This window comes from Falco biarmicus, chromosome 1, assembly GCF_023638135.1.
Source record: "Falco biarmicus isolate bFalBia1 chromosome 1, bFalBia1.pri, whole genome shotgun sequence".
Taxonomy (NCBI): Eukaryota; Metazoa; Chordata; class Aves; order Falconiformes; family Falconidae; genus Falco; species Falco biarmicus.
This window is the reverse complement of record NC_079288.1, coordinates 5,510,626-5,524,937: the sequence shown is the minus strand read 5'-3', so window position 1 is coordinate 5,524,937 and position 14,312 is coordinate 5,510,626. Positions and strand designations below refer to the sequence as shown.

The window sequence follows — 14,312 nt, the reverse complement described above, 5'->3', positions numbered from 1 at the left end:
AACTGTGCACCCAGCTGCCGAAAAAGGGCTTGTCGCAGCATGGGCTAGGTGTGCCTATGCCAGCTGGAAATTCTTGCACGCTGGAGAGAGTTCCCAACTTGGAGGGGAATGGGACAATGCCCATCCTTCCTCCAGTGTTCACCCAGAGGAGGTGGTGAGGCTGGGATTTTTTTGTTGTCAAAAGTGGGCATGATAGCAGGGGACGGAGCCTGAGCTTGAGCTAAGCACGTGGGAATGCAGGCAGCCACTCTGCGTGCCTGCCCTGGGGAGCACTGCCAGCTCACCTCCAGCCCTGACCTCACGTAGCCCCTGTTATTCCAGCTCCTGAGGCCAGCAGCTTTGTCCTCAGTGCAGGAGAATGGCTTGTTTTGACGGCAGGATAATTAATGTGCCTCAGCTCCATAGCTGTAAAATCCCTGGGGAGACAAGGCGTGTATAATTTTTACTGCGCCACAGCTAGGTGAGCGTAACGCAATAGGTCTACTCAGGGATGACCATGCTTAGCTACCTGACTGTAAAAACTACAGCTGTTTTCCTCACCTTGTAGTGGCAAAGCTGGTATCTAGTAACAATCCCACTCGGAAAAACAACACCCAGCTCCCAAGAGAGGGCACAGTCAGAAACTGTCAGCTGTGGCAGATTTTTTTTGACATGATCAAGGAAATTGCAGTCACTTTTCTTACACTGGGACTTCAGGCAGCTTTGAAGAAGTGAGCCCTGTCTTCTGCTGCCCTGCAGGTGAGGTAGTAAAGCTCTTTTTTGTTACTAAAAATGGGCTAAAACCAGTGTAGGCTAAAGCCATCCTTAATCAGAGAACTCCTTGGATAACGGCAGGTCCTGCTCTGTGCAGAGCAATCCCACCCTGGTACAGCACCACTGCAAGCCTCTTGTGATTTAATGCCTAAGGGAATTTTATATATGCACTTTCATCTCTTCATATAGCAGTGTCCATGTTTACATCTCTCCGCTCCACCCAGATTTTACCCTGATTTCATAAACAATAATCTTTATCTTCTCCTCCTTGGTTCTCCTTGAGCTGAACTGTTCGGTCCTGGTTGGGGAGTGCTCGGCACTCATGTTGGACAAATGCACCGAGGCAGCAGCAAAGAAAGGGTTACTGACACTCCTATATTTCAGTATGGCTTATTTTATGTTCACTGTGGTTTATTTTATGTTCACTATGGTTTATTTTTTGTTCACCGTTATTTGCGCTAATAAACTCAGCAAATACAAGTACAAAGCCGTACTATTTTGTATGTCAATTTGACATTGACAGAATAAACCACCCTTCCTACAGATTCTCTGTTACCTATCAGCGTCTGTTACGTGCTGCACCTCAACATGAGAAGGAAACATTTGCCATTACAGCCCTTTGCAAACATCGTTCTCTTCCAGGCTTTCTGTCTTGCTGCTAAACAAATCTGTATGCAAGATAGTGTGTGGTGTTACTACAAAAGACTATTATTTACACAACATCCAAACCTATACAAACTCGAATGTATAGTTCTCACAGCAAACATTTTCTAAGACAAGGAGCTGCAGTGGATCTTCTGTGCAGCTGTGCTTGCACCACCTCCAGGACCAGAAACCCAAAACGTACAGTAGAGACCAAACCTGCGTTCCTCCCACTGGACCCTGTGCATCCAAATGGAGTGCCTCATCACTTCACATTTCTCTCAGAAGAAACAAAATCGAGCTGAGATCCAAATTTCCCCTGGAGGTACCCATCTCTCTCCCTTGGCTGTGAAAGCAGACTGGATTTCTAATCAGGCACTCAGGTTGGTAAAAGGGCAGGGGGGATTTCCATAGGCATGAGCTTGGGCTTGAAATTTGACTGACCCTGTGACACTAGTGCTGGAAGAAATCATCTCACCCAACAAAAAAGGACAAATATGGAAAAACTTCAATACCTTCAAAGACAAGATGCCTGGCCAGTTTTGAAACTTTTTTTAGTTAAAAAAAAAAAAAAAAAATTAAAAATTCAGTTGAATTTTTTCAACTCCTGACTAATATTTAATTTTCCTTTACAAACTCCTGTGGCCAGTAGCTAGTTAGTTACAAACCATCACTCCTAGGAAAGCAGCAGTCACGTCCCAGACAGCACGAGCACGGGACCGCAGGCCAGCAGCACTTCCAGGTGCTGAGCTCCCTCCATGTTCCCCGTGGTTCATCCCTGCACATGGGCACAGTTCAGAGCTCGTGTGGCCAAGGATCTGACCCGCAGGGAGGGAATCGAGCAGCTCCAGGGACCCCTCCATCTACCCTTGGGAAAGAGGAAAGCCCCCAAATCGGCATCTCCTGACCTCATTCTGTTCTTACTGTCAGTTCCATTTACTGCATTTTCTTCCACTTTGCATGTATGATTGCGTTGTCAGTTTAAACACAGCTCCTAGAAGCCTTGTAAAGATGTATATATATATTGCAAACGTGTCTGTGTTTATGCATATATATGTACGTATGTACACAGACACAGATAAGTCACCCGTGGTTTGCCACCTAGATTTGACTGCAGAAGCGATAGAGTGGGGAGCAAAGACTGGAGTGATTTATACCAACTGAAGATTTGATCTATATGTTGCAACATACCTCGTGCAAAGTAAACGTGGCCTTGCATCATAAACTGTAGGCTGGAGCCAAGAAGTAGCTCAGCTGAAGAAGGCACAGAATAAGGAGAGCACAAGCCTGTTCAGGTAAGAGAGCTCTGTATCTAAAAACATGTCCTGACATATTCGCCAGAGGAGGCTAGGTATTTTTGAAGCTGATATTTTTTCTTGCAAATCCCCAATCCTCTGAGCTCATTAAAATGAAGACACTCTAATTTCCAGAAGTGTCCAAGAGGGAAAGGTCAAGGAAGGACTTCTTTGTAATGTCAGTTCTCAAATTCCAGTGAGAAGAACAGCAGGTTTACATTAAGCCACTGTCAAATGATAAATTACTGCACTGTCAAAAAAATGTAGGACTGCTATTACCTTATATGCAAAAGGCAGTACAAGAAAAGACCTGATGATTTATAGCTTGTGTACAAGTCCATCTTCCATAATGCACAGATCATTGTACAGGTCCGCCAGAAATGAGATCTCAGGTCAACAAAGACACGGGTCTTGTTACCAGCCGCTGGCCCTGGCTGGGCAAGGAGCAGCCAGAGCCGCTGCATCAGCAGCATCGCACATCCCCTCTGCACGGCAGGTTTTGCGCAGGAACCCAGTGCTGAAGGTGCAAAGCTACTTAGAGAGTGAGATGCTTAGCCAGATGCTGAAGTCTTCAAAAGGAGCAACTCTTCCTACTGCACCAAACCTCAAATAATGCAAAAAAATGGGAACGCAGTGAAATCTCTGCTGAACACAGCACTCAGACTCTGAGGGAGAGACTCGAGTTTTAGGTTCAGAGCTGTTACTTGCCACTGTGTAGTCTGTATTTCCATGGGTAGGTGTCAGAGGAAGATGGGCTGATTAGATGAAATATTTTAGTTCAAATTGAAACAAGTATTTGATTTCATTCATCCCATCTCCACTTGAAAAATGCTGTCTGTCCACTACGAAGCATCCTGACTGACGACCAAGTAAAAACGTGGCTCGAGGCCCTCGGAAGGCAAAGAAAATGAAGTGCTACGTCTCTCAGGTGCATGCTGCAATGACATGTTTTAGTGTGCTCACAACTGTGGCTGCCCTTGCCTCTCAGGAGGGTTTTCCTCAAATCCATGGGTTGGGTTTGAGGACCAAGACACTGTCTTTTAACAGTTAATTAGCTGGAGTAATTAGTGGTCATGTACAGAAAGCAACAAAGGGAGTGTGAAAACCGACAGCCAGAGAGCCACTCAACCTGAAACCAGGGACGGATGACAGAAACACTCAGGCAGCACATCCAGGAGGCAAATTGTGTCTTGACACAGGCTCTGAAGCATGGCAGCCAAATATTAATCGTGGTTGTACCTACCCATGCACATCTGGACTTTCTGTCCTGCACTGCACTTGCACTTGTGTCACCCCTGGGTATTTCCTCTGAAATCCTGTTGAATTACCTCAAGTAACCTCCTGCCTGCAGCGGGGAGAGCAGAGCGCAGCCCACCAGCTCCAGAGCCAGTCCGGGTTCACACATGACTCCCAGGCAGCAGAATCTGGCCACTGCAAATCCAAAAAAAGTGGAGGATGGAAAGACCAATGATTTTTGGAGAGACACAAAGCGCACACGGTGGGCTGTCCCTGTATCCCAGAATGCGCTTTTTGGAAAGATGATGCTTAGGACAGTAATTGCTTTATGCAGTTGACTGAGATCATCTGCCCTGTTCCATGACATTCTGGAGAAGAGAAAGAGGGTGATCCAAGGTGAGGTGAAGAACGAGAGTCCAGCCGGGGTGGCTTCTGTATTGAATTCAAGATGCTGTAATACAGGGTTAAAACAGAAGCACCTGCAATCTTTATATAACAACCTGTTATTATGTGCACAAAGGCATGTGTCTCTCTGTAGCTATATACATCCATTATACGTTAATATGGGTATAGAACCCATAGAAGCTGATAGAGTTGCTTTTCTTTCTGTATTATCATTTATTAGAAGAGATGCACTATGATTGTTTCCATTTTTTAAATCCATGGCAAAACATTAAAGCATTTTCTGACTTCACCACATGCCCCTTGCAGGAGCCTGCGGTGTGTCAGCAGCCAGGGCTGTACCTACAAACCTATTTCTCTCTCTGAAGCGTGGCAGCCTTGCCCTGTTCCAGTCATCCTGGGCGCTTGCTGTCCCTGCCCCAGGTTAAAGTCATGAATGGGCAACACTGCAAGTTTTAAGCCCAAAGTGCCCCTTTGAACTCAGAGCTTATCTGAGCTCCTGTTGCCTTCTGGCAGGTTATTCCGTGAGTTTGAGACAGACGTGATCTGGCTGACAGAGGTTTATCCATTAAGACAGAAAAGCTGGTGCCCAGTAGGAGCAGAGCTAATCTGGATGGGATAGTGCTTAAATCAAATGAGAGTGGGAAAATGCTTCTGACCCAAAAGGATGCTTCTGAGCGCTGCGCTGAAGAGGATGTGGTGACAGGAGGCTGCCCCATGTGCTTGCAGCTTTGTTATGTGCTGCTCCGCTCGGGGTTGTGCCGCTAGCAGCACCCGTCCTGCCTGGCCCTGCTGAGGACACGCACCACTGCAACCCTTGTGAGGTCTGGGGGCTCGTCCTGCGGGGTCTGGCCTCTGAGCACGTGCAGGTGGCTGCTGAGACCCCACTTTCGCTCCACCTGTCTGCACAGGATGGGAAGTACCCAGAGATCAAAGGATGCCGTCTGCATCAGGCAGCTGAGAGTGCTGCTGTGCACTTGCCTGGAAAGCAAGTAACCACAGCAAACAGCTGGACCTGGTCCAGTCCAGGTAAGAGTAAGAGTTTGCTAAGTGTAGAACCAAAGAGAGGTGCTTCACCCTTGTGTGATGAGGGCACAGCCTGGCTTCAAGCCATTTTCCTTCATCCTTTTCATCCACTAAGTATGCTTTGACTTCTGCTCTAAAACAAATGGAATTACCTGGCTTCTCTAACGGCTGTTACTCCAGGTTACCCTGTGCGCTTCCCAGCAGAGAGGGCACAGAAACACCCGCGGTCGGTCGCAACCCACCTCCTCCCAAGCAGCTGTTAAACAAAACAGGAAACGGTGGCCTGACAGCGTGACCGTGCTTTGAAGCTCTGCCCTGCGGAACAGGCTTCAGGAACCTTTGGGGGGAAGTTTTAACAGGCACTGTTCAGCCCCCCCAGTGCTGGAACCTTTCTTTGCCCTCTTGTCACAAACACTGCTTGCTCCCCGCTGCTCTCGGATGCTGTATGCCACACTGGGGGATCCTCTCTTCTACTGCACACTACCAGAGCAAACAGGCAGCGAAATAAACCCACGTATTCACCTTAAGCAGATGAAGCAGGCAAAGCATCTTCTGTTTGCAAAAGGGGAAGAGCAGTGAACCCATCTGCAAAACCATTTCCCATTAATCAGCCCGCCACAGTATCTTACATCCTCCTGCAACTGTCACCCCAAGAAGCAGATGGACTTTTGTAATACTGAGAACACAAAATCGCAAGAGGAGAGAACCCCTGGAATCTGCCACATTGCAAAGCTGACAAGTCAAAGTTAGCTGGAGGGAAAGAAAAAGGCTCCTTTGTCCCTTCCACTCTATAGAGCTAGTAACAGGAGAGCAGCATGTGTCCTCCCAGGCTAAATAACCCTGCCAAGACAGTTGCAAAACCACACAGACTTGACAGCGATGAGCCATATCTTCTCCAGTTATGGCTAAAAGCTCCCACTTGTCCAAGCAGTTCTCTAACCTCTACCACAACGAATTGATAAAAACCTCCATCGTCCCAAGGAACTCTTAAACACCAGCACGTTTCATAAATCCATATCCCAAGGAAGTGGTGTTAACACTTCACAATTATTTTTTCCATGCCAGAATGAGTTAAGGTAGGAGTCTCTGTCCTGGCTTTGAATTTCCTGGCTTTCCCCTGTCTGCGTCACAACATAATTCTTTCCAGCCAGCCTTTTCCTCAGATGTTCAGAGTTTGCGTTGGGATCCCTGCCAGCTCTCCTTCCCAAAACAAACACGGAGCCTCCTGATGCCAAAGATTTGCCTTCCATTCGATACCCCAGGGACAAAACACTTGGCTTTACAAGCACTGCCCCTATTTTCAATTCTGCAGATGTATATAAATAAAAATGCAGCTTTATAGAGCCCTGTCTGCACTAGAAAAGACTTGACGGCATGTCCCAACAAGCTGTCTCTCTCCGTCAACTGTAAACAGAGCTTCAATTAATTAAGGAGGTTATTTGCCAAGTTAGTACACATAGTTTCAGCAAGCAAAATAAAGCTTATAGTCAAATTACTTTTTCCTGGTGTAATCATGTTTGCATCAGAGTTTTTGCTAATAATAAAACCACCACCCATTATTAAACCACCCTGGTTCCAGTGTAAACCTGGTCTAAAACTAATGCCCTGAAAAGTGATAAAATACTATTCCCATCATAGTAAAAAGTTTTTCTTTCCCTCCAGTGTCCCTGGGTTCACACCTTATCTGCCACTGTAACCTTCATGCTTTGCCTGGAGGGCTGAAAATTGCAGAGCAGTTGGTGGCTGAAGAGAAATGATTCAATGGAAATGTTGCCTCGAGCCCTGCAGATAGCAAACCACATCCCTGCACTGCTCCAAGCAGGGAACCAACCAAAAATGGCACAGATCCTTTCCCTCTGCTAAGGGACGTGTCCTTCAGACTAGGACAGGTGAAGTGTGTTCCCCCCGAGCAAGCCAGCCAAGGCTGCTGCTGTCTGCTCTTTCGGAAGGAAAACAAGTTGGTTTCCACTTTTTGAGGAAACAAGTAGGTGACATGTCAAGTCTGTGCTTAATGTGCCCCTGAGAGGGGAAGAATATGCAGAGAATAGGAAAGAAATCACCTGTAATAAGCGCTATTATAAGCAAGTGGTACAATGAACGTGGCACATGTAGACATTAAACCAAGTGCTGCTACTCACAGATCTTTTTTTCAATCCACCTTTATGCTTATTAGATTTTAATTATACATGCCCAGTTTCCAGCAATAAACCTGGGGCAACTCTCATTAATCCCTAAGAACTTCAGGGGCCCCACTGTGTTTTTTGAGGAAGGGATAGGTGGAAGGATGTGCCTGATTGCTGCCTCCCCTCCCCTTTCTTGAGATTGGTCTGAATTTGTACATTTATTTTATTTAGAATAAGTGGCCAGGCTAAAAAAAGAACACGAAAAATATTACCTAATGAAGTTATAAAAAAAATTGATGATTTAGGTAATATCATTAATACAAATAGAGGTGGATGCTAAGCCTATTATTCTCTGCTCATGCTGAAGTCAATAGCAGCTAAGCTCAGTGTATTTTTAGGTTAATGAAGAGCTATACTGCGGGCCTGATAAGCTTCAATACCGAAGGAGTGCAAAATGCGGGTGCTTAAGCAATATGTCCAAGTCTCCTATGTGCCTAGGAAGAGACACAAATAAATGATCATTCATAATTAACAGTATCTCTACAGCACTGCCTGTGAAAAGATCTCATGTTCCTTCATAAATATTAATTAAATCAACCCAACACCCCAGTTGTGTAACAATTATTACTGCCATTAACAGATGGAGAAACTAGGGCACAGTTTCATTGCCCACACAGAGCATCTGCTGCAGATCGGGGAGGCAGCTGACCCATCCGCAGCCTGACTGGAGGGATCAGATGCTGGATTCAGATGCGTTGTGACAAGTATCTGCCTCTAAAAACTGCACCTGGATTGTCATGTTAGGGTGGAAATGTGTCTTTGAAAGGTTAATGTCAAAAAGTGTCATTATTAGAGAAGGAAACTAAGCAGCAGCATCTCCAAGGAAACCAGCACACGTGAGAAAGAGGGAGCAAGGAGACAAAACCAGGAGCTGGAACAGAAGCTAGAGATGGCAGCCGTTCCAGTTTTCCTCTCTCTTATATTTCTGGTATGATTTTCTCTTGTCAAGTTAGACAGCTTTCTGCTGTGAATGTCAGAGCAGTTTATTTATAAACAATTAATTTAGTTTTCTATCACTCAAGCATGAAGGACCAGATCTCTACCTCAGAGTCCTGACAGCTGCCCCTGAAGGCCACCTGCTTTCCTCCTGCGCAGCAGCAGCCACCAGCAGACTCCTGCCTACGCCCCCCCCGTCCTTCACACCTTCCTCACGTGCGTATCCTTCCTTCAGCTCTGGCTGTCATTCCATCCACCGCTGAAATGCAGCTATTTCAGGTACGGGCTGCAGGAGTCCCTTAGGGACATCAGCAGTACGCATGCATTTGCTTTCAGCACCCAGACCCTATGTGACGGGACAGATTCAGCACAGGGAGTCAGGCACTTGGGAATGTCACAAAGTCATTTGGACTGGAGCAGGACCAGGAGACACAGGTCAGTGCTTTACCCTATAAAAAGTACAAAGGCAGCTTGAGACATGGGCTTGCGGGTTTTAATCCTTCTGCAAGACAGCACTCTGGGCTGTTGGGCTCCCCTAAGCACAAAGCAGTGTTAGCTCATGGCTGGAAGAACGCTATTCCCAATTAAACACCCAATATCAATTCTTGCCTCTTGGCATTCCCACCAAAGCACCAACATTACACAAGCTGAATAGCTGATAACACAAGGTGATGTGCTTCTAGGCAGTAAAAACTATTCTTTATCTCTTCTTACAGCCAAGGGGTTTGAATTGGATGTGTTACTGGGCTTCTATACGCAACACTGTCAGGGGATGAGCATTTGCATCATAAGAACAATGTGCTAATAAAAAGAAAATGAAAGAATTCTCTCTTGTGAATATGGGTTAGCCTGTCAGGACTAATCCTCTACTCATATGTAGTGGCTTATTAGGGATTAAAAAAAAAATATCTGAAGGCTTAGACAGTATATTTACAGTGGAACAGGCTCACATGAAAGACATATATTCATAGACTTTAATGACACATTTGACTTGAACTAATGTTGAAGAAATCTAGAAATGTGGAGATTTTATCCTCCTGCTCTATCTGTGTAACCCTTTAATAAAGGCCTTACAGAAGCGGTAATACGTAACTTTAAAAAGGCACTAAAGCCAATTGAAAGCGAGCCAGTGCAGACTGAATTCCTGCTTCCTGCGGAACAGCGATAAATCCTCCCACCACCACGCAGTTCCCTTCAAATCAAACATCAGACCGCCACCATGACCACAGCTCACCCAAAGCAAGTGCTTTGAGGCTCTGTGTCCATGGTTTCCCTAGATTTACTGTGGCTTGTTTGTGGATTTCTATGCACCACCCGCTCCGGCCATTTTCTGTTGGAATATATTTTATTTTGTTTTCTTTGAACCTACTGGGGCTAGGTCATGGAGTGAAATTCAGGTGCAGCCCCTGCATGCCAGTTCTGTAGTAACCCCCTTATGAACCACACAAATGTCTAAGGAGAGAAATCTCAGTGCAGAGGGCAGAAGAGCAAAGAAAATTGATGCGGAGCAGAGACACGTGGAGCGAAGTGTAGTGGGAACATGAGCTGCCCAGGGATGACCCATAAGCCAAGGGCAGAACTGGGAACAGAGCATCTTTCCTAAATCCTTGTCTATCTATCCAACGCTCTCCAACTCATTGCTTCTGAATAAATGTTAACACAGTTTTTACCAACATCTTATTCATTTGCTAATGGCACTTACTTCAAAACAGTATTTCTGCGCTACATGTCCAGGCCTTAAAATACCATCTAATCCTCTAGGCAAAACACACATCTACACAGGCACAGTTAAGATTACGGAAGGCACAAAACTGGTCAACTGAACAGCGATGGAAGTGCCTGATACAGAGAATGTGCAAAGAGCTGCATGAGTGCTGTTTTACTGCAGCTGTGTATCTCGACAGCGTGACGTCCCGGCGCTTTCCCCATGCTGCCAGCTGCGGAGCAGAGCTTGCAGGATGCTGCAGATATCTCCAAGGAACAGCTCAGTCTCCGCAGAACTCCCCTGCACAGCTCAGTTTGGTACAGCTATCGGCGAAGCCTGAGTTTACGGTGCTTTTTATACCATGTGAAATCAAACAAGGGATATGCATTTTACGCCACATATTTTAGGGAAAATAGCTGCACCGCTATGAGAATAGTCGTGTCTATTTTCTTGCAAGGATGCAAGGGACGTGGCAGGGCACTGCAAATACTCAAGGGAATGCAGCTTCAAGGGTGATTTCCTGCAGGCTTGGCCTGATAGAAGTCCATTTGCATGCATTAATCTTGCCACAGTCATTAAATAAAGCATGGTAGTGGAGACCTCCACAAAGCAGTAATTTCACTTGCAGCGACTGATTACTTGCAGTTCTCTGTACGTACCCAAGGGCGCTCTCACTGCTTTAATACACCAGGATTGTCCTGGTATAGACAAACCTAAGAAAGTCATTTTATTCCTATTGGGAAGGTAAAGTCCTGATGCACTTTAGTCTCATTTTCTGGAAGGGGATTCTACCTACTGCTTAGAAATGCTGCCAGGAGGAAAGTGTCATTTACCTCCACGTTTCAGGGCAGAGTCCACCAGCTCTATCACAACTGATAACTTTCCTTACGAGTGAACACTGTGCTCCCAGGAGCTGCTCCGCTGCCTGCAGCCTCCCCAGGCACTGCCTGCTGCCCTACAGCCCCGCTGCCTAAAGCTTAAACAAGAAAACCCGAACATGCCAAAAATCAACAACTTTGCCACTGAGTTTCAAGGAGCCAAGAGTCTGTGGCTGGAATACACAAAAGGTTTGCTGTTAGAGAAAAACACGTATCTGGAGAATTTCAGCTGTCTACAAGTATTTATTAACATAGCCTTGCAAGTCTCTATCTCTGCATGTATTACTTACATAAACACAGTGCAAAGATACAGCAGATGTGTCATGGTATCATTACATCATTTGCGTGACCTTCATCAAAGAGCTTTTCTGCTGGCATTGTGGCATTTTATATGACATCTCACCAAAGAAAACAGCTGTGCCACACCTGTGATATTTTTGAGCTCTTTTTAGTCTCCCCAAAGTCTTCTTAGCAAAGTTTATTATTTCTGTTCCCTAACACCAAGGATCTCTTATCACTCAGAAGGCTCCTAGTAGGTGGGATGATATATGAACAAGCAAACAGCTTTTAAGAGCTTGTAAACTGAAGATAAGGCAGATAGGAGAGCCCAAGGAAAGATAACGCTGGCTTGCGTGGGTGGCAGTGGCCATAACATACCAGCAGCTTGGTCACTGCCAAGTTTTGCCAAAGCAGCCACAACTTGCAGTTAACTGATTGCACTTTTTCAGTGCTAAATAACCAAAATAAGACATTCAGCATAATTATTTCAGCATGATGATATGTGGCAGAGGATCATCCCACAAACTTCTGCTTTATTACCAGTTTCGTCACATCAAGGGTTTTACTCCAGCTCTCAGGAGCCTTCCTTCCAGTTCCAGCTTCCCTCCAAAGCCAGGTGTATCTGCAACTCACAGGGGTGTAGAGGACAGCTTGAAAACAAAACCTGGGCTCACCCTCAAGAAGTTAGAAACCAAAAGAACCACTAACCATTCTGGTTTCTTTTTTAAAAATACAGATAAATAATGAGATACTCCATACCTCGAGATTTCTTTGCCAGTGCCAGGATGCTCTGCCAGCTGATGCATCAATCAGTACGTCTGGGGGTGTAGCACAGGCAGCCAGTTACTACCCAGCTGGAGTACAAACCATGCAATCCAGCTACAGCGATTGTGGTTCGATTTGCTGCAGTATATTTCTGGAAGTATTTAAAATGCCTGTCCTGAAGGCATTAGGACCACTGCATCCAGTGAGTCATCCACGACACCTGACCTAGACAGGTAGTAAATCTCACCACGTTTACTTAAGCTTTCTGTAGGACCCTGTGGGTACTTCACATTAAGATTATGTAAAATAGCATATGGGACAGACACCTGCAGTAGTGTGGGGTCAATGCTATTTTTCCCTTAATAACCAGTTAAAATCCACCAGTTAAAGAGTACCATACCCAGTAACTCAAGCACTGTCTAGAGGGACACAGTAACCTGGCATCCTATCTTAGAGTTTCAGAAAACAGATTTCAGTTTTTTGCTCAAACATGGACACGTTTGGGTAGAACAAACCAACTTAAGCCACAAATTCCCTGCAGCCAAATAAGTTTTGAAATCTGGTTTGGCTCCATGCTGGCAAAATGTCTCTGCCAGCATGGAGCACAGCAGGGACCAACCCGGGCAGCATCTCCCCAGCTTCTTGGGTGGGTTTTGCAGCCCAGGCTGACGGGGACAGGGCAGGACCTGAGCTGGCTGTGCTCAGAAGCAGCTACCCAACACTGCAGCCACAAAGAAAACATTTCCCTTCCTTTCAAAGGATGTGAACTGAAGTCTACCGAGCACCGAGAGGGAGAAAACAAGGAAGATGTGGAAGAAACTTGCTAGCCAAGGCCTTTAGCTTATAGCTCACAAATCATGGGAAGAACAACAGGAGCTGATGCAGATAACATTAGATTTACAGGAGATACAGTAACAGCCTTCATGTGGCCCAGCTGGAACATGACACAGCTGGAGGAAGGCTCGGGGCAAGAGGCAAGGTCAGACACGTGGAGATGCACATTGAAAGCCAGGACGTAGGTCGCTCTTGCTGCAGAGGGTCAGAAATTCCTGTTTCAGTGGGGCAGACGGTGGCAGAGACACACGCCTATCGTTACTGGTAAATTCACCCCGGTTCATGCTTTCGTGCAGGTAGGAGGCATTGTACCCAGCTTTCCCAGGAAGCATATTGTATCCTGTCAGGTGATTTGTGTGGGGCAAGGGGTGCTCCGGACTGTAAAAGCAGAGCTTATGTTCTACCTACGGAAAATAAGTGCCAAGGCAGGGCTGGCACTGCCCTCTGGGGAGTTTATAGACAACATGGAAAGTATTAAATTCTGATGGGAGCAGCAGCTGGCTTCTATCAGAAAGACACTATCTCTAGCCTTTTAAAATCCCTAGCGTTTCTTTTCTCACAGGAGAGATAAACAGCCTTCCAAGGTCATTTGCACTCTGCCGGCTGAGAAAGATGTGCCGAGGCTGCAGAGCAGCGCAGCTCAGCCCGTTGGGATGGGATGCTTTGAAAAACACTGTGTTCCTGCAAAAACAATGGTACCGAGCACAACTTGAGATTAAACCAAGGCCTCTTCGGTGCCCGAGTGGATAACAGCATCACTGCTTCTGACTGCCAGTGGGCTGCAAGGCAGCAGCAGCGTAAATGGAAATTAGTCTCTTTATGGATGGCAGGCAGGACTGCAAGCCTATATCAATGCAGAGCATAGCTGAACATAAAATGACCCCCTTGGCAATGGCACCGTATCAAATAAATTGGCGTCTCAACTTACCTTGTGAACGCGTTATCCTTTTGCAAACGGAGAGTAAACATAGCAGACGAGGCAAGCTGATCGGCAGAAACCGGAGCTCTGAGGCAGGGTCCCCTTACACAACAGTAGTCCTTTTCCCTGGCAGGTCAGAGGAGTTTTCGTAGCCAGAGACGAGCCCCTTTGCCCAGCGGGTGCCGGGGGAGCCCTGCTGCATCACCACCAGCCGGATCGGAGGCTGGGTGTCTGCAGGGACCTCAGGAGCATATTCCTTGCTGGGATCCTTCCCCCTGCAGTCATAGAGCACGCAGGAGATCAGGAAAACCAGAAGCAAAATAACATAACTAGCTACCAGAATGATAAGATTCAAGGTAACAGGGTCAATCTCCAAATAAAACTCCATTCGGTCCCATACTATTGAGTGCAAACCCGGAGAATGAAGTTTCATATGCACAAGTGAGCGACTGCTAACTG

At 46.2% G+C, this 14,312-nt stretch overlaps 1 protein-coding gene and 1 long non-coding RNA gene across 4 annotated transcripts in view; one reads left to right on the top strand and one right to left on the bottom strand.

The window, feature by feature from the left end:
- MMD (monocyte to macrophage differentiation associated) overlaps window positions 1–14,009 on the bottom strand; it is a 43,860-nt gene extending 29,851 nt beyond the window's left edge. The window contains exon 1 of one of the 3 annotated variants that reach the window (XM_056350791.1): window positions 13,863–14,009. In XM_056350791.1, the coding sequence (XP_056206766.1) occupies window positions 13,863–13,903 (41 nt within the window). In that variant the 5' untranslated portion in view covers window positions 13,904–14,009. Of the gene's footprint in view, window positions 1–4,018; window positions 4,111–13,862 lie in introns of those variants that run through there. The other 2 variants (XM_056350966.1, XM_056350878.1) reach the window with 2 other exon arrangements.
- On the top strand, window positions 5,045–6,851 carry LOC130154823 (uncharacterized). Its single transcript, XR_008823868.1, has 2 exons — window positions 5,045–5,357; window positions 5,535–6,851. It is a non-coding gene; the product is annotated as an uncharacterized LOC130154823 (long non-coding RNA).
- Window positions 14,010–14,312: the final 303 nt, after the last annotated feature.